We start from the raw sequence: 19717 nt of genomic DNA, 5'->3' as shown, positions 1-19717 counted from the left end.
AGACAGATTCTAAAATGGTTCTCAAAAGCTCATAGTCAGATGCCCAAAGTCAATGACCATAAGACTAGAAATTGCCTACAGGGGCTGTGAAGTACAATTAATAAAAACTTGGAGAGAGAAATTGGGGTTCAACCTGAAGGTCAGAAAAGCAAAATAGCTAGCCACTGGCTCTGACCTTGTCCTCAGTCTGAAAATGGCGATCCTGCCTCCAGGAATCTCAGAACGAGACTGAGACCGAGAGCTGTCTCCTCCTGTCTTATAATCCTCTTTAGTTCTGGGATTAAAGGCACGCACCGCCTGGTTTCTATGGCAACTAGTGTGGCTACTAGGATTAAACATGTGTGTTACCACTGCCTGGTCTGTAAGGCTGACCAATGGGGCTGTTTTAGTCTCTGATCTTCAGGCAAGCTTTATTTATTAAAATGAAATTGGAATGTCACTCCAGGGCTTGGAGGAGACAAGAGGCACCTGCCAGGCTGTGGGGCAGAAGACGGAGCACCAGGCATGCTGCCCTCCCTGTTGTGGCTACTTCATCTCTGCCCTTCTCCCTCGGTGGATGGTGTGGCTGGGTTCTTGTGCTGTTTGGGCTGAAGATAAAACCATCAAGGTGACACCAGGGAAGGGTGGCTAATGGCCCACATAGGCTTGGCCAAAGCTTTCCCAGAGAGAAACTAAGTGGGGATCTAGTTCAGTCCCCCATGCGGCTCTGCACAAGGATAGAGAAGTCTTTTCATTGCCTGCCCGCTAGCTCCACAATCTAAGATATCACACAGTCATGGGCACTGCAAGCAAAATGGGACTTAGCTCTAGCTGCTAACATAAAGCTACAGAAACATTCCCTCAAACCGTCTAGGCCTAGCTCCCACAGGCCATGGCTCACCCCATTATGGAAGTTTATATTCCTAAATGCCACCTGTGCAGCTGCCCCAGCCACCTGTAACCAGCCTGTCCCACCCCATGCAGATAGGATTCTGGAAGCAGATACCCAGGATGGAGGGAGTGGGGGAGAAAGCTTTCCACCCTGAAATATTTAGCAGACCCTGCTGCCAGGTGGTGAGCAGCCTGGGCCCTGGGGCTCCAGCCTGTGAGGCCCCACCCCAGCTACTGCAGGTGTCCTGGGCCTCCTAGAATGCAGATACACATTACCTAGACGGATGATTGCCTATACGGGAACTCTAGCAGACAGCAACCATAGCCAGCTCTGGTACCCATCTCATCCTGCAGCTGCTGGGATCCCAGGACACCCACCCCTCTCTCTCTATCTGCAAAGTGTTTTTGTATTTGTTATTGCATTTCAGTACCAAATCTCACTACTAAACAGGCCACAGAGCCACGTCTCCTGGGGCCTTCCTTCCAAGTTCAGTTCTTTGGAAGGTGACAGGAAGTACCCATCATCATCATGGAAGGAGCTAAGGTGACTGGACCCAAGGAGTGTGAACAATGTGCTGTGTGTTTGCAAGGGTGTGGGGGGGGGCGGAGGCACACTGCAGACGGTGCTAAGAGCAAGCAATAGACAAACTTCCTTCTTCACACTGCCTGTCTTCAGCAACCTTCTCCCTCTTGAGGTTGCTGCCTGCCAGGCACCCAGAATTACCCTTTGCCCTGACTACACTGTATTCTTTCTTAGTTCTGACCTTCTGATCCAGCCAGCCTGCCCCAGACCCCTCTTGTTTTCCAAAGCCTCTTAACCCAAAGGGGGTGCCCTTCTGCTGGCCCCAGACCTTTTTCATGTCCCACCAAAGAATGACGCAAGGATGCCTGACTTGCATTCACACCCAACCCCCCTGAAACTTGCTTGGTCTATTGGCCCTGGACCAAACCTCTGAACCCCAAGTCTTGGCCAGAACGATCTTCCAGCTTGACTTGTCGTTTGAGTCATTCAGAACCCTGCAAGGCAAGTGCCTCCCAGCTCCTGCCCGTGCACACAGACAGGAAGAAGGAAGCAGCAGCAGCTCCCATCCTGGAGCTTTCTGCACAATAAGGAATATTCTTTCCAGTTGGCCTGATCATAGAGGCTATGGGACAAAGCATGCTGCTCCTCAGGGGCGTGGGGGGAAGCTGTGCAAGAGCTATTTAGAGTCTGTCTTGCATCATATAAACACGACTCTCTGCAAGCTGCGGCTATCCTCGGTGCACTGTGTGTCATGTCACAAGGAGGGATGATGTGAAATTAGCTCTCAGTTCAGCCAGTGGGTAAGAGGCCTGCTCTGTGACCGGAAGAAGTTCTAGAGACGGAGTAAGCAACAAAAGGGGATCTGCTGGGGGTCCCTCAGCTCATCCTCCCCTTCCAGCACCAGGTTTGCACTGTAAGGGTAGCCAAGTGGGACCCCTTCTCAGGTAAACCTTGACTGACACAGAGGAAGCTCTTATGCCTCACGTAATCACATTGGAGAGAATGCTTCATTTGGTTTCAAATTCTATCACCCAATAAAGTGGCCAGATAGCATGAAAGACCGAGGTCATGATCTTCCCAGCCAGGAAAACATAACCCCAATGGGTATAACATGGAACACATCTCTTCGGGGCATAAGCACCCCTCATTGCGATCTAGTGCCCATCTCCCTTCCTGGGGCCCCCATAGTTCTGGTGGGGTCACTTCAACTCCCCACTCTAAAAAACATGTTACCCAGGCCCGGCCAATGCGGATAAAACCCAGAACCACTGAAAATAAGTTGCACTATTGTATCCGGGTCTCTGAAGACCAGATAATGGAAGCCTGGAGGTGCACGATGCCTATGGCCAGGCAAGAAAGAACCTCTCAGGAATGAAGCAATCTAGAAAGAGCTGCCCACCAAAGCCAAAACCTCACTCTGCCGCCTAAGAGTTGGATCCAACCAGTCCCGAAGCCCCTGCACTTCCCAGTACTTGAGTCAATTTGCATCCTTTTGTACCTGGGATATTGTGCATCATCTCTGGCGACTTGCATAGGAAGAGCTGTGAATTTACAGCCACTTCTAGTCCTTTAGGGCTGAAAGTACCAGGGCTTACCGGAAGGTACCAGGGGTTAGCTGAGGGCGCCAAGGGTTAACTGAAGGTACCTACCTAGCTTAGCTGAGGGTACCTGGGACTCCGGGCTACTGATGCTAGGGTTCCCAGACCTAAGGGTAGGACACTGAGAAGGAGAGACCCTTACCTGTGCTGTTTTGGCCATGGTCTCAGGTTCTGTAGCAGAAACCACTGTGGAAAGACAATAAAATTTGAGAGACCACTCCAGTACTCTGTAACTCTCTGTTTTGTTTTTGTCCCCACCCCCTCATTTCCCCTCTTGTTCTCATACCCAGAGACCTGGTGGAACCAGGAACTTTGTTTTTCAGGGGACGGTGGCTGGATTAGATACTGTGCAGCCAGTCTTAGCAGGGTGGGAAAGAAACCTGGAGGAGAAGGGAGGCTGGGTATGACCACTGACCTAGCACTGACCCAGGCCCTGCTGTGTGCCTGGTATCTCCCCTAATCCTTTTAGCAATCCTTACAGGCAGCGGGTGCTCTTTGTAAGAGACAGGAAACCAGGGCCGGGTACCACATTTGGTCCAAAGTCAAACCATTTAGAACTCTGGAATCCAGAGCCCCTGTGTGCTACATGCAATTTGTGCGCCCTCGTCCCAAGCCACGGAGAATGACTTCCCAGCCAGGCCTTCTCACATACAAATGGGAAGAAGCAGGAGTCCTCTCTGAGGACATCATCTCAGCTTGGGTATGTCGCATTCGCCCATCATCTACCCCAGCCAGCAATGCCCTGAACCCCGAGAACACGGCAGGACATAAGATTGGACGGTCCCATTTTCACAGTCCCAGTGATAAATGCACCCACATGGATTACAAGAAGCACTTGGCGACAAAGGGCGATGGGATGTAACCCTGGGCGGCCAGCCAGGGGTCTCATACAGATGCCTGGGTAAGAGGCAACACAGGGGTCAATGTGACTGAGGTGACTGAGGTGGCAGCAGACAGAAGGATGGTGAGAGGGTGACCTGGGGTCACTGTGAGGACTTGGCTCTACTCTGGTGGAACATGGCCATCACCACTGCGGGAAACTTGAACAAACAGGGTGAAATACCTTACTGAAACCGGGGAAGGACTATGGGTTGGAGGTGTCAGGGACAAGAGCTACAACGAAGTTGGGACACAGGTGTATAAATAAACAAATTTATAGATAAATGAAAAAGGGAAGCGAAGTGGGCGCAGGGCTGAACTGAGCTCACGAGCGCTCAGCAGAAGGGCAGGAGATGCAAGTTAAGCAATCAGGAACCATGGAGGGCCACTGACCGCCACTAGGAGCGGCAGGCGTATGCGGACCGCCTTAAAACAACTCCAAACTGCTTTGTAAGAGCAAAAAATAACTTACTTGCAAGGAATGAACTAGAAATTGCAAGGGTGGAACCATAGGGACCTGCAACTCAGCACTCTCCAGCCCTACACATCCCCTAACTTAGGAGACGGCTCCCTTGACACTTACAAGGTCTGTGACTGGGGCTTAGCGCCCATTTCTGAGTTCAAGGTTATGCTAAGCACAAACTGCTGGGGGATGGGACCTGAATCACTTCCAGCATAGAGCAGACACGTCAGGGGTGGTGGTTTATTGTACTGGTGGGGCCTTAGGTACAGGGACTTTATCAGTTTGCCCCCATGTTGCCTCTGCTGGAATCCGGCAGTCAGCAAGGAGCAGTGGCCTGGTAATGCTGGCGTTGGGGGGCACAGACAGAGATCTGCCTGTGATTGAAGCTCAGCTACAGGAAACCCTGCTGTTGCTCGGGCAACCGGGGGCCCCTTGCTATAAAAGGGCAGCTCTCACCAGGAAATGGAAACCTCACATGAGAAGGGGTGACTTCCAGGACTGGGCCCAGAACCAGCTCTGGGGTTTCCTCAAGCCTGGAGATCCAAGGGGCAATTGGTGAAGGAACCAGCCCTCAAACTGCCAGAGACCCAGGGAGTGAAAGAGGCCCAGAAAGTGAGCTGACATGAGGGTGAGAGGGCTGGGACCTGTCACTTGAAGGCGGAGGCACTTTCTTTTGGCGTGGTTGCTGGAAACTTCAGCAGCTGGCTGGCGCCCAGGCCCATCTGGACGACAGCCCCTTTCCACAGAGAGCCAACTCCAAGGAGAGGCCACCATGCCTTTGGGGGAAACTCCAAGGGCAGTTTCTGTGGGCCCGTTGGGGGTCTGCTTTCTGTGCGTGTGTGGAAAGTGAGTTTCCTTGATAATTTAACATTTAGATTGCAGTCCAGAGGATCAATCTGGTCCATTCCAACAGGGAAGCTGAAGGCTGAAGCACCGTGGTGGCAGTCTGAGCACTGGGGGCCCCTCCCCTGACAGCCTACACCACAGGCTTCAGACTGGCTCAGCAGCCATTGGCCCAGGATCCTAGCTGAGGCCTGAACCATCTGACCTCCAAGCCTTTTCCAAGATGGCCAGGACTCAGCTAGCAGCCTGGCCTACAGTCCCATGTCACACAGCTGGAGACAGGCCCACGGTATGTGATTCCTGCTGAGTTCCCTCTCTGGGACTTATTCAATGCACAGCTCTCCTCTTTGGGAAACCCCATAGTCAATACGAACGACTTCTCTGTATTTCAGTGAGCCCTTTCCACGACAGAACACCGGGAAGGTTCTCCCCAGATCCCAGGACTCCTCAGCCCTCCCTCAATCTGTAAGTTTTACCAACTTACCTGAAAAAGATGCTCAAGACTGGTTAAAACTGGCTTCTCTCTCCTCAGAGCCCCTAAATCTCTTTCATCTGACCACCCAAGCAACTGGACCGTTCCTGAAAACCCTTCCCTCTGGACAGTGACCTGGATGGCTTCTTCCTGGGTGGCTATCTCCATTGCCCTGCCTGGTAGCTGGTGACCATTGTGGTCTTTGGTGGGGGTGGGGGCAAGGGCAGGGTCCTGTTGCCCAACCTAGAGAATGGACAGGAGTCACTGTGTCTCCTGAGCTCTGACTTACGTAATAAGTTGTTTAAACTGAATCTCAGTTTGCGCATCTGCAAAGACATTGGAATTCCAATATGAACTGTGACACAGCAGATGAAAAATGCTTAGTCTGGCACACAGAAAAAAAAAAGCAATAAATGATCATTTTTATTAGGCTAAGTTTAACATGGCAAGTAATGAAGACTTTGAAGTCAAGATCCCCAAGTTCAAATCCTGACACTGCAAACACCTTGATCAGGACTTTGAACCACTTGAGTTGCTTCTCTCTCTGCCTCAGTTTAGAAATTTTCCTACTTAGAAATGGGAACTCTGTAAGGTTTTCTTTGCAAGATAGCGTGCAAAAACCACCCTTTCTGAGGGAGACCAAAAGAGCCCGCCTGAAAGTAATTGAAATGCTTTTTTACAATTTATTTATGTGTATGACTGTTATGCCTGCACATATGGGAGTGTGCCCCATGTGCATCTGGTGCTTACAGAGGTCAGAAGAGGGCGTAGGAACCCTGAGACCGGAGTTAGAGATGGCTGTGAGCCACTCTGTGGATGCTGTTTTCCCCTGTGAGAGCCACAAGTGCTCTTGACCACTGAGCCACTTCTCCAGGCCTGCACAAGTAACTTTTTAAATATTTCTTTTTATTTATGCTTAGGTGTGTACGTCTGTCTGGGTGAACATGTGCCACACATGAGTGTATGAAGATCAGAAGAGGGGGTCAGATTCCACGGGGCTGGAGCCATAACAGCTATGAGCCAAAGGACCTGGGTGCTGGGAACCAAACTTGGGTCCTCTGGAAGAGTCGAAAATGCTCTGAACCACTGAGCCATCTCTCTAGCCTCAGACTGTTTCTTTTTAGCGCAGTTTTGCTTTTTTTTTTTTCTCGAGAAGGGGTCTCTTGTATGCCAGCCTAGCCTTGAACTCACTATGTGTCCTCAGATGATACATAAGGTAACCTCAAGCTTCCATCTCCCAAGTGCTAGGATTGTGTGCGTGCATCACTGCACCCAGTTTATACAGCGCCGGAGACTGAACCCAGGGCTGGCTTCCAGGGCACTAGCAAGCACTCTACCAACTGAGCCACACCCACTGTCAACCAAATGTATTTCCGTGCCCTATGTCAAGTTGGCCATTCGAGGAACTGCAGACCTTTGCAAATAGAACATGGGCTTTTTTTGCAGGAAGCTGTTCACTTCTGCCCAGTCAGTAGACAGCGAGTGCAGGCATTGTTCTGTACAGGAGAGATCTCATCTATAGGAGGACAATGGAGGTCTGATTGGCCCAGAAGGAAATGACCACAGGTGACCCTGACTGAGAGACTTCATATGCATTATAGGCCTGGGCCACTTCTTACCCCCTCGAAGCCCAACCTCATCCCTTTGTTTACCTGACTGCAGGGCTCCATCATCCCTGGAGCCCCATGTTTTGATTTTGTTGTTTTGAGAAAGAACCTTATTATATAGTCCAGGCTGGTCTGGAAAAGGTTACCCCCCTCCCTCAGCCTCTTGTGTCCTGGAATTACAGATGTGCACCCCCAGGCAGGGTCCCTTGCCTCTTTTGGAGTGCCTGGCAATAGCACTTATGCATATTAATGCAATACAGAGGTCATCATTATGGTTTCCCCTTCCTGTATAATTTCAGTTCATTTCAAAGATGAAAATAAAACTGGTAGGTAGAGCCAGGAGTGACGGCACACATGTGTAGTCCCAGAACTGGCAGAGACAGAGACAGGTGGATCTCTGTAAGTTCAAGGCCAGTCTGGTCTAAAAAGTTAGTTCCAGAGTAGCCAGGGTTTCAGAGTGAGACCCTGCCTCAAAACAAAACTTGGTCAGTAAGACAGTTTCACAGGTAAAAGCGCTTGCCATGCAAGCCTGGTGACCTGAGTTTGATTCCCAGAACCGTGAAAGGTGGAAGGGGAAAACAGACAAAACAAAGCTGTCCTCTGGCCTCCACACACGCCTCTCTGCCTCTCTCTCTCTCTGCCTCTCTCTCTCTCTCTCTCTCTCTCTCTCTCTCTCTCTCTCTCTCCACGCACATTGTTCTTCTTAAAAAATAATAAAAGGGGGGGGGCGGGGGGTGTTCTTCTTGAACACGGGGCACAGGACAGACACGCGCGGCGGAACAAACACAGACACAACACGGCGGCTCCCACGTGGGTCCACTTTAATGGGGGAGGGAAACACAAAAGGACGAAGGATGTGGGACACACGAGGAAAAGGCAGGACGAGAGGAGAGAAAAGGGGGGGGGAGAGAGGAGAGGGAGAAAGAGAGAAAGAGAGAGAGAGAGAGAGAGGGCCTCGTGTGGCCCTGCCTTTTTAACGGGGAGCGACAGGTATCCGTAGTCCAGGGGGAGCATGGGAGTTGTAGTTTTCCAAAAGAACAACACCAATAATAAATTATCTTTTTAAACGATCAAAACTTTGGATCAGCCCTACTTCAAACTGTATGTGTGAAGAGGAGGGCTTGAAGGGTTGTAAGCAGTCTCCCTCCTACAGCGCCTTCCAAAGCCAGGTCTCTAGGCCCAGCATTCAAGGTTCTTAGCTACCCTTCATGGCTTCTGTTCCCTCCTCTCCATACGCCAGGAATGGCCACCACTATCATTTTTCTACCCAATCTTCTAGTACTTAAACCAGTGTTCTAGCTTTATTAATACAACCTAAAGATTTTTTCCCCAAATGACCAAAGGCCAACCTTAGAGATTAACTTAATGTTTCAGGGCCATAGCAGCCACCAAAAGTTGAGAACCAACTGACTGGTCTCAGCTGTTATCTCAACTGGGGAGCCAGGGAGATTTCCTCTCCTTGGAATCCCCACGGGCTCCACACCACCCTCCCTTGACTGGCTTGTGGTCAACCATTGAGGATTTGCCATTCCTGTGTAGCTGAAGGTCACTGACCCTGAATGCACCATGGGGAAGAAAAAAAAAATTCTCTTCAAAGAAAACTTTTCTGGGTTATCTGATTCCAGTTTTTTTTTTTGTCTTCAGGCTCTTTACAGCTCAGCGAGTTGTAGGTGACTAATATTCATACACAGCATTCTAATAACTTGCACATACCACTGTCTCTCCCTTCCCCCTTGGGTGGAAAAACCAGTTTTGCCTCTAAGTGCATAGTCTTTTCAATATGACGGTGGCTGTCGGTTCCGTTTTGAGCTGGTTACTAATAACTGCTTGGACTAGTCCATTGATTGTAGGTAGAATAAAACCTTGAGTGAAAGATCATTTTTATTTTATTGCATGTGACTCACGGTTTGGCCCTTTCTGGGGGACACGGCGGCACAGCTATTGTGCCTGCTGTGAGCTTCTGGTCAGGGAGGGTGGTTCCTAAAGGTTCTTGCACTGAGAGGCTAAGAAACCAATCTTTCCAGGATGCTTTTCCTCAAAAGCACTGACCCCTCATTCTGCTCACAAGGAAACCAAATCCAAGGTATCTTCTGGCATCTCTTCATCTGGAGTCTGTCTGTCTGTCTGTCTGTCTGTCTGTCTGTCTCTCTCCTTTACTTTGGCTGGAAGTACAGAGCTAAGTACCAACCTGAACCTCTCTTCTGGAGTCACCTTAGATTCCCAAAGAATAACACTGTACCGAACAGATCACCCTGTAAAAGAGGACAGTCATTCCGTGAGGGCAAACTCTACCCTGGGGCAGAAGTGTTTGGTCAGTAGGAACCAGGATGAGCTCCTAAAGCAATGGTATTGATAAGGACAGAGATAATGGCTTCTATGAACCATCTAGAAGAACCAGAATGGAGACACTGAACTCTAAACCAGGACTACTTGACTGCGCACAGCTCCTGCCCCAGTTCTTCCTCTCTTCAGACCTAAGACTCATGTCAGTATCCTAAAAATGGGCTTGTGTTGCAGCCTCCCTCAGCTTGTTCTTCCTCCCAACTTGGTCACACTGAATAAACTTCCTTTATTCATATATGTTTACTATGACTGGTCTCTAACTCGTTTATTGGGACCAGGTGGCTGAGCCTTGCCAGCTAGGACTGCAGAAGTCCAGGTTTACATGATAAAAACTCCAGTTATAGCCACGAGAGGTTTCTTTAGGGACACCATTGAGAAGTCACTGGGGAAGAAAAAAAATGAAACCATTGAACCAAATTGCTTTGCTCCCCATGCTGTGACCAGAGGGGAAATGACCTGAGAAGTTGAGTAACTTGTCCAAGTCCATAGAGAAAATTACTGATTAACTGGGGACTCATGAGAAAACAAAACAAAGCAACAAACCTACTAGCAACTTAGGGTCACTGGTGGGAGCTGGGGCTAGGACAGAATCTGGGACAGCCAAGGCTCCTGTGCCCACGCACTGGCTGCCTAATACTGAAGTCTCCTCATCAATAACTACAGAGGAAAAGAAATGAACACTGGCCGGGCGGTGGTGACACACACTTTTAATCCCAGCACGCGGGAGGCAGAGGCAGGCGGATCTCTGTGGGTTTGAGATCAGCCTGGTCAACAAGAGCTAGTTCCAGGACAGGCTCCAAAGCCAGAGAGAAACCCTGTCTCGAGAAACAAACAAACAAAAACAACAACAACAAAAAAGAAACAAGCACTGGTTAGATAGACTTTTTTTGAGGGGGCACATATGTGCAATGGAACAGCTTGTGAGAGTTGGTTTCTTTCCTTCTACCGTGTGGGTCCTAGGGTTTGAGCTCAGGTCATCAGGCTTAGTTGCAAGAGCCTTTACCCACTAAGCCATTTCACTGTTCACGTCCCTACCCTTCAGTCCACTTTTAAAATAACATAGAAAAAGTCCATGTTGTAGGTTGGGATGTAGCTCAGCTGGCAGAGTACCTGTCCAGCATGCAGAAGGCCCTGGGTTTGATCCCTAGCACCGAATAATCAGGCTTGATAGCACACACAAGCAACCCTAGCATGTGGGAGGTGGAGGATGGAGGATTAGAAATTCACCCTCAGTTATAAAGCATGTTCAAGGCCAGCCTGGGCTACTGTTCGGCTGGGACTTCCAGCTCGCTCCTTTGAAAGCCTCCATTTCTCTCTCTCCAAACTCCGCTCTCTTGGTAAATCTCCAAGACCTCCAAAAGCCCAGTTCTGCATTCTTGGAGGCAGGGGTGTCGGGCCAATCCCTGCCTAAGGTGTTATAATTGGGTGCAAACCCAGCTTGTGGTCATCACCACCCACACCCACCCCCTCATCCTCCCCACAGGGTATTTAAGCTTCCTCCCTTAGATTGGCCATGTGATTTTTCCTGCCCCTTCTCCCGCCTCCATCTCTGGGGGCTGGAGGAATCACCCAGGAGTTGCTTTGCTCAGAATAAACCTAGTCTTTTACTTTTTAATTTGGCTTGATCTGGCTTACTGTGCCGGCGGAGAAACCTACTATCGGGGTACAGAAAACCTATTAGTTTCATGAGACCCTGTCTCAAAAACAACCATTTTAATAACAGAGTCTGAGAACTTTCTGTGTGCCAGAAAGGTTTGGTGCCTCCTGGGGTAAGTCTATTGTACTTTGAAGGCTTTGGTTTTCAAAACCCCTCTCAGGCTGGGTATGCAGTTTGGTGTAGATTATTCAACCAGCCTGTGTAAGTCCTTGGGTTCTATTCCTACCTCCAAGAAAAGGTAACTCTAGAAAATGATTTCTCTTTTTCTTATGGGCTTCCCCCAGCCAGAAGGAGCAGCTCCCAATCCCAGCTGACACAGTAGGATAGAGCATCCCTCTCTTGCCCTTCCCCCCAATCCAGACACTCAGGTTTCTTCGAGAGCAGTGTCTTCCAACTCCTGACCAACAGTCATTGATCCCCAGTTGGGCAGGGCCCCAGGCATTCGTCGTCTGACTGCCCCAGGATCAGACACTGCCTGATGTGGGTTTGAATCCTGGGTGAGGTCACTCTGTGAATGATAAAGTCTCACAGATGTCAGGAGTCCTGAAGTCAAAGCTCCAAGGTGCTGTTTAGAAGCTGTGTGGCGGGAAGGACCTGAGTTCAAATCCCCAGAACCCAAGTCTACCATCCTACTGCAGGATAGGAGGCAGAGACAAGAGAACCCTCGATATAGTTCTGTTTGGCTAGTGGCAAACAAAAAGAGAGACCTTGTCTCATATGGAAAATGGGGGTAAAAACAGACGCCAGATGACTCAGCATGTGAGAAGCCTTTTGACCTGAGTTCCATCCAGGACCCACAACATGGGAGGAGATAATCAACTTCCGGAAAGATGGCCTGACTTCCACATGCATACCCTGGCACATATGTACATATTCAAATAAATAAATGCATGTAAATAAAAAGATTTAAAACCTAACTCTCATAAAGATTATGGTTAAGGTGTAAAGAATAAAGACATTTGAGACTTTTTGTTTGTTTGTTTCAAGACAGGTCTCTCTCTCTCTTCTCTCTCTCTCTCTCTCTCTCTCTCTCTCTCTCTCTCTCTCTCTCTCAGACTAGGCTGGCCTTAAACTGCCTCTGCTGGAATTAAAACAAAGCCATTGGCTATCACACCTGGCAAGAATGAAGACAAGATGAGTGTGCACACAAGGACCTTGCACAGAAAGTTCATGCACAGAAAGTGTTGTGCAAGGGCTTACAACTATGCTTCATCTTTTTTTTTTTTTTTTTGAGATGGGGCCTCCTGTACCCAACTTACTAGGTAGCTCAGAGTGATCTTGAACTTTGACCTTCCAGATCCTACATCTTTCACCTCCCAAGTGTTGGGATTGCAGATACACACAGTTTATGCCACCCTGGGGGAAGGAACCAAGGCATCCCCTAGGTAGGGGACCACATTTCTAGCCACTTCTCTACATTTGAGGACTAGGGTATCTCTATCTCTGTAATGGTCTGATACCAGCATCCAACAATGCCAGGGTTCCCTGAGTCTGCTCAGCTGGAAGGGTTCCATCAGTGACAATGACTTTAAGGAGCATGTGGACAACAGAAAGAGGAACCTGAGGCTCAGGTAGCCTCCTGAGTACCACAACCGGCTGAGGTTACCATGGCAGCACTGGCTTCTCTACACAGAACACTCTACAGTTTGCGAGGTACTTGCATATCTGCAGGCTCGATAGCACATGAAGGGTTCAGTCCTCCTTTTACTGATGGTGGAACCCGGCAGCTGACACAGCTCTCTGCAGGGCCAGCCTCAGTGGGGGCTTCTCAGTCCGCCAGGAGAGGGCATTCCGAATGCAAATGGATGCAGAATGTAAACAGAAGAGGCTTGATTCCAAGCCAAGAAGCAGCAAACCAGGATACAACCCTCACCTCCCCCCCACCCAGGAATCTGTGGAGACCACTTCCTCAGCTCTGACCCCACCCAGGAAGTCTCTTGAAGAAGTTGACTAGGGATGCCCTGGGGCCACCACTGAGCCTGAATGGTACTTTAAAGAGCCAACACATCTTACCAGCTGGGGACTTGGGTACAGGTCTCCTTCTCCAGGGAGGAAGGAATCAAGGTGGGGAGGTGCCCAGCTAGTGTGTGGAGGGGCAGAGATGGGGCGGGGCTGGGGCTGGTGTCCAGGACTCCTCTGGGAGCTGCAGTGCAGATGTCTGTATGGTCTCTGGCAGCTCTCCAGTGCTGCAGTCCCCCACTCCCAACCCAACCCCCAACCCCAGCATCTCCATTCTCAGGGCAAGTCCATGTTCTGTCCATCAACAGCTGCATTCCCCTGCCCAGACACAGCAAACTGGTTCAGTATCCCAGCAGAGGGAGGCTCATGAACAAAGGGACAGGAAGTAAAGGGACGTGGTGAGCGACAGTCACAGCTGCAAGGGGATGAAGACCTTCCCTCCATGCCCAGCCACACCCAACTCCCAAATCTGAGAGCAGTTGAATTGGGCGGTGGTGGTGGGGAAGCACCGGAAGTAGCAGCCACCTCAGCAGACTGCTATGAGCCACAAGGGTCCAGAGAGAAAAGAGACCCATCCAAGGGCCCCAGGCAAGCTGCACGGACATGAGGGCGAGTTGCCCAGGGTCTTCTGCAAAGCTCCGGGCCGAAATGGTTGCAGACGGGGCAAGAAAGGCTTTGAAGTCAAGCTATCTTGTCTGGGGGTGGGGACAGCAGCTCAAGATGTGATCTGGGCAGGAGAGGAGGAGGAAAGGAGGGCAGATTCTCGGGGGACACCCGGAGCTCTTATAAACCCAGGAGCCATATGCCCAAATTTGGAAGTGTCTGGGAAGACCCACCAGAGTTTAGATAAAAGGACAGGGAGGGAAGGAGGAAGCAAAGGCCAGATTCACTCTCCTAAAAGAGCTTTTCACCGCCCACACCTGTACTGGCAGCCAGAGCAACCCACTTTCACAGTGACTGTTTACCCAGAAAGAGGGGAGAGGGAGGCTCAGAGAGGGAAAGAGCCCGGCTCAAGGTCACACTATAAATTGGTGGCGGGGTCAGGATTCGAGGTCGAGGTCATTAGAACGCATCTAAGGCCCTGGAGCTTTGGGAAGGTGCGGGGTTGGCTTAGGAGAAACAGAAGAAAGAGTGGGGCCTCTGCATCCGGCTAAGCGCCTCTGTGGCTCCCCGACAGGTGAGCAGCTGCGCAATGTGGGCCAGACCATCAGAACCCTTGGGATGGACAGCTGGTCCTTCCTAGGTGGGCATCATGGAGTCTCTGGGGGCGCGCAGGAGAGGATTCCTCAAACTCTCAAAGTTGGGCAACTCACAGTCTTCCCAGAGGGTCCCTAGATCTGCGTCTCCAGTCTTCCCAAGTTTTTCCACCCGTGAAAAAAAAACGATCAGGCGTCCCCAGCCTTGGACCACACCCTCGGCGGGGCCGGGGTTTCACATCTCCCGTCCCCCGCAGGGGCAGGGGCGTTGTCACCCCACGCCTGCATCTCAGGTTCCCTCCAGGGACACACCCAACCGCGACACTCCGGGGTGGCCGTACCCCAGTAGGGACCCAGCAAGCAAGATGCCAGTCCCCGGTCCCTGCAGCCATGGACTCCGTGCCCTGCAGCGACTCTGCACACTCACCGTGCGGGGGAGGCCTTAGGTCAGGGCGGACAGACGACGCAGCTCGAAGCCCGTTAGCCTAGCAGCAGCCGCAGCGCAGACTGGGCTCACCGTGGCAGGGGACACGTGGCATGTAGGGACCAATCGGGTTCGCTCGCTGTTCGCCCCGCCCTGCCCCGCCCCACCCCGGGTGCTTCACTTTTGGAGTCTGGGTGTCACCAGCTGCAGGGAAAGGGCGTGCGGGGGAGGGTGCTCTCCCGGAGTACCTGCCACCTCCTACCTGGGTCGGTTCAGTCTCAGACCTGATGCCTCCAGACGGAAGGAGACTCGGAAGATCAGAATTAAAGTCAAGCTAAAGTCCTGTTCCATACACTTCGCTCCACATTCTTGCTACTTACTGAAGGTTTGTTGAGAAACCGAAAATTGAGGTTTGTCAGCAACCAAGATGAGACCTTCCCGGACTGATCAGATTTCATGCCTTTCCACTCTATCGGGTCACAGGCATAGTCACTTACTTTGCAGGGCAGAAAAGCCAGGAGGAGACAGTGCTTCGCCCAGGGTCATACAGTTTGCAGATTGTGGAGCTGGGAATCCAACCCTGGGCAGGTGGCTCCCTTGGTCTTGGGGAGTGCACTCTGGTCAAAGAGACCACGTTGCCACCCAGGTCTGTGTGGAAAAGCGGCCATCTCTGGGAGTCCCTAGGAAACAGGTGGCCCGGCTTTAACAAGAGATGGCTCCCTGCTTGGTGGCCACAGAGCAGACAGCAAACTGTCCATGGGTTCTTCTCTGAGCTTCTTTAATGCTCATCCTCAGGGGCCAGTGAGCTGGCTCAACAGACAAAGGTGCTTGCTGCCAAACTTGAGTTTGATCCCTGAGACCCACGTGAGGCACATGCTTCACAGCTCTGATTAAAAAGATAAAATGTAATTTTTAAAGTTCTTTTAAAAAAAAATCCTCGGAATCTGTCACTAGTTCAGAGACTTACAAGCCTCTTGAAAGGTCTGACTGGAAACCGTGTCCTCTGGCTTTCTATTTCACCCAGTGAGCATTGGTTGAGTGCTTGCTGCAGCTAGAGCCAATAGAACAGGTGGGTGCCGCAGCCCTGCCCCACCCTTGGGGACATTCCAGTAGACAGGAGGTTTTGATGGTTTTTCCAGGAAGCCTGGGGTCTAAGGTAGAGGAAACACAAGAGGTGAAGCAGGTTGGGCAGTCTAACCTTCGGAATGGGAATGACAGAACTTTGGATAAGAGCGAGCTCAAGTGAGAAACCAGCGGAGCCTGTGTCCCCACTGTGAGGCTGAAGCAGGAGAAGCCAGAGGATCAGGGGTTCAAGGTTATCGTTGGCTTCACATCAATTTCAAGGCCAGCCTTGGCTACCTGAGACTCTGTCTCAAAAATCTGCAAAACCGGGCTGGGGGTTGTGACTCAGTCTGTAGAGTGTTTGACAGGAACGGATTCCTGGTTGGATGGCCGGCACCACATAAGACTGGATTTAGTGATGCACACTTGTGATCCCAGTGCTCAAAAGATTAGAAGTTCAAGGCTATCCTCAACCACTTAGCAGGTAAAGAACAGCCTGGGCTATTTGAGACTCTCAGACAACTAAATAAATTAAATGTAAAGAAGAAAATGGGAGAAGTGGTGGGGGAAGAAGACAGAAGAGGGCTGGCCCTGCCAAGATGGAGGTCAGTGGTCTCCTTGCACACAGTCACAGCTGCTGACTTTTACTGAGCATTTTCCTTGAGTCACACGGTTATGAATTTGTGTGCACAGGTGTGTACGTGCACTCACCTTGGAGCACAAGTGCTGCAGCATCTATGTAGAGGTCAGAGGATAACTTGCAGGACTTGGTTCTCTCGGGTTCATGCAGGTCCTAAGAAGAGAACTCAGGTTGTCAAGTTTGGGGACAAGTTTCTTTACCTGCCAAGTCATCCTTGTACACCTTTTAATTATAATGTCATATCTAGTCCTAAAATCCATCGATTGGATATTTATATTTATTTATTCAGCACCTACTATGTGCCGAGCCCTAATTTCAGAAGCTTTATCGCAAAAATAAGATCTCTGTTCTCATAGTCTGCATCCTGCATCCCAGCCCAGGGGAGATGGATACAGCATAGTAATGACAACATGTGAGCCGGGACAAAAACTGTGGACAGGGGACACGTGCTAGGTGACAGATGTGAGCACTTAGTAGGGTGTTTATCAAAGGCTAAATCTGAGAGATTTGAGGAGGACGCAGAGGAGGTAAAGTCAGTAGGACTGAGGGGACACATGTAGTGGTGGGAATGGGGTTATAGTGCCTGGAGACCAGAAGGGGTCCAGGGTGTGGAGGCAGCAAGAGGCAGAGACAGAGGAGGGATCAACTCCTGCAGGGCCTGGAGTCCTTAGGAGGCTGCTGCGGGATGTTGGGTAAGGGAGGGGCAAGGGTTGAGTGCACAGCTGTGTAAATGCTGCGTCTAACTCCACGCCAAAGCCAGTACCTTCTCAGCAGTCAGTCCCCATCTCTCCTGAACCCGTCTGAGGATGAGACGAGATCAATTTGCTTTTCCTCCTCAGTCCTACCTTGTCTTTTTCTTCCTCCCCCTTTCCCTTCACTTCCTCTCTCCTCCCCCATTTTTGGTCTTTTGAGACAAGGTCTTATGTGTTTGAGGCTGGCTGTGAACTAACTCCTGGTGTAGTTGAGAATGACCTTGAACTTGTCACCCCCAACTTCTCCCTCCCAAGTGCTCCTATTTACAGTTGTGAACTCCCACCCTCACGGATTGGATTTCTGTCTCTATGGATTCTTTTATCCACTTTTACCCATTGGGGTCCGATCTCATTTGGCATGTCTTACTTCATCTACCTTGTAGCAATTGTCAGTAGTTCCTTTTAATGGCTGATAATATTCTGTGTGGAAGTCTGCTGAATTTTGCATTCGGTTCATTGGCTGGTGGGAGTTAACTCGTCTCAACTCTCTGGCTATTGTGATTGAGCTGCTATTACAACTGGGGACACTTACTTGAATGCCAGTGTGCGGATTCCCTCATGTGTTTACCTGGAAGTGAAACCAGGATGGCTGTGTGATAATATGGCTCTCCTCTCCTTGCGGCACTGGGCAATAAAGGCAGGACCTTATGTGTGCCAGGCAACTCTTTCTCTCCCACTGGACTTCATTTGTCCATGTCGAGCTTGCTGAGGAACCACAGGTCTGATTTTCACAGTGACTGCACCATCTTTACCATAGCAACACACAGTGTTCAGATCTCTCCACATCTTTGCCAACATGTGTGTGTGCGCACGCACGTGTGCACACAAGCGCGCGCGCACACATACACACTCTTTGCTAGGGATAGAACCATGGGCCTGGTATGCTAGCCAATTACTCTAATTACAACTCCAGCCCAAGATTTGATTTATCTAGGTGTTTTTTGTTGTTTGACAGGGTCTCCTGTAGCCCAGGCTGGCCTTCGGTTGGCAATGTAGTTGAGGATGACTAGAACCCCAGATCTGCCTCCACTCCTGGGTGCTGGGATTACTGGTCCTCATCTGCACCGTCAAACTTCCTTTGTGTGGACCAGGGATCTACCCCAGGTCTTTGCGCATACTAGGCAAGCACTCTACCAGCCCAGTCCAGATTTTCCCCTGTCTCTGATCATCACCATCAGTATACATACAGGCTCTTAAGTCTTCACCGTGGGGCAAGGCAACACAATCTACACCTGTAGTTCCAGCACTCAGGAAGTAGAAGTAGGATAGTCAGGAGTTCAAGGTCATCCTCAGCTACGAAGTGAGTTCGAGGCCCACCAGGGGTGCGGAAACCTTAGAGGGAGTGGTCAATTGATGACCACTAGAAGACTAGAAGAGGCAGGGAGGGGTAATGACCCGAGAGATTTTGTAGAGAATGGTATAGAGTGTGCTAGTTTACAAGGTCTCCCTGCTCAGCCTGGGCTGCCACTGTATTGGCCTCCCAGACTCTGGGATGACAGATGTGCGTCGCCACACCCCGGTACTGATTATATTCTATTATAACTGACAGATTTGATTTTGTCTTTTGAGACAAAGTTTCCCGTATCTGAGGATGGCTTCAAACTCTCTGTAGCTAAGAATAACCCTAAATGCCTGATCCTCCTGCCCCCACCTCCCCAGTGCTGGACTATAGGCCTGCATGGCCGTCGGCTTCATTTACTTTTCCTAACTTGCTGTACATGTAATCAAAATAATCACTTTTACCTGAAGTCAGCTGAAGAGGCTGAGGCAGGATTAAGAGCCGGTTCCTTTGGCTGCATAGCTGAGGCCTTAATTCAGAGGCGGGAGCAACCAGCAAGAATGATGGCTAATTAACGGTTACCATTCCTTGGCGGAGGTCATTGTCTTTGCTTCTTGGAGTCAGTCCGGAGAAAACAATCTGAGATATGAGGAAAGCTTTGAGTGCAACACTGTGCTTTTTTAAGTGTGAAGGGGAAACCCCCTCAGCCGTGGGACTGTAAGTAAGCAGGTGTCCAGGCCTCCTCACAGCCTGATGGAAACAAACCCTGGAAGGAAGCAAGCATCCAGATGACATCACGCTTTTGGAATGCTCCAGGGCCCCTTTCTCCACGGACTGGCCTGTCCAAAGGGGTCTGAATGGGAGAGGGTGAGATGCCATGACTCAGACCAGAACAATGCACCGGGACTGGGGATTTTCTTTAACTCTCTTCTCTGGGCTTTAGTTTACTGTTTATAGGAATATCTTTGGGCACGGCCTGGAGAAGCTGAAAGTGGATAGATACTGCCACCTGCTGGCCAGCTGCTGGATGATGGCCAGGCAATGTGGTGCCTTCTTGCAGGCTCCCAGGAATCCTGTCTGAAATGCTCTCTCCTCAAGACCTCTCTCAGAGGCTGCATAAGAGTTAAGAACTTTAAAAAAGATTCGAGAC

The 19717-nt window shown here is 50.4% G+C and overlaps 1 protein-coding gene across 2 annotated transcripts in view; it reads right to left on the bottom strand.

The window, feature by feature from the left end:
• The window catches only part of Anxa6 (annexin A6), a 53451-nt gene extending 38528 nt beyond the window's left edge, over positions 1-14923 (bottom strand). For both annotated transcript variants that reach the window (XM_005350053.2, XM_005350054.2), the window contains exons 1-2: positions 14838-14923; positions 3134-3177 (exon numbers count right to left, since the gene is read on the bottom strand). In XM_005350053.2, the coding sequence (XP_005350110.1) occupies positions 3134-3151 (18 nt within the window). In that variant the 5' untranslated portion in view covers positions 3152-3177; positions 14838-14923. The remainder of the gene's footprint in view (positions 1-3133; positions 3178-14837) is intronic.
• Between the last annotated feature and the right edge of the window lie 4794 nt (positions 14924-19717).

Source organism: Microtus ochrogaster, chromosome 7 (assembly GCF_000317375.1).
Source record: "Microtus ochrogaster isolate Prairie Vole_2 chromosome 7, MicOch1.0, whole genome shotgun sequence".
NCBI lineage: Eukaryota > Metazoa > Chordata > Mammalia > Rodentia > Cricetidae > Microtus > Microtus ochrogaster.
This window is presented reverse-complemented; position numbering and strand designations above follow the sequence as displayed.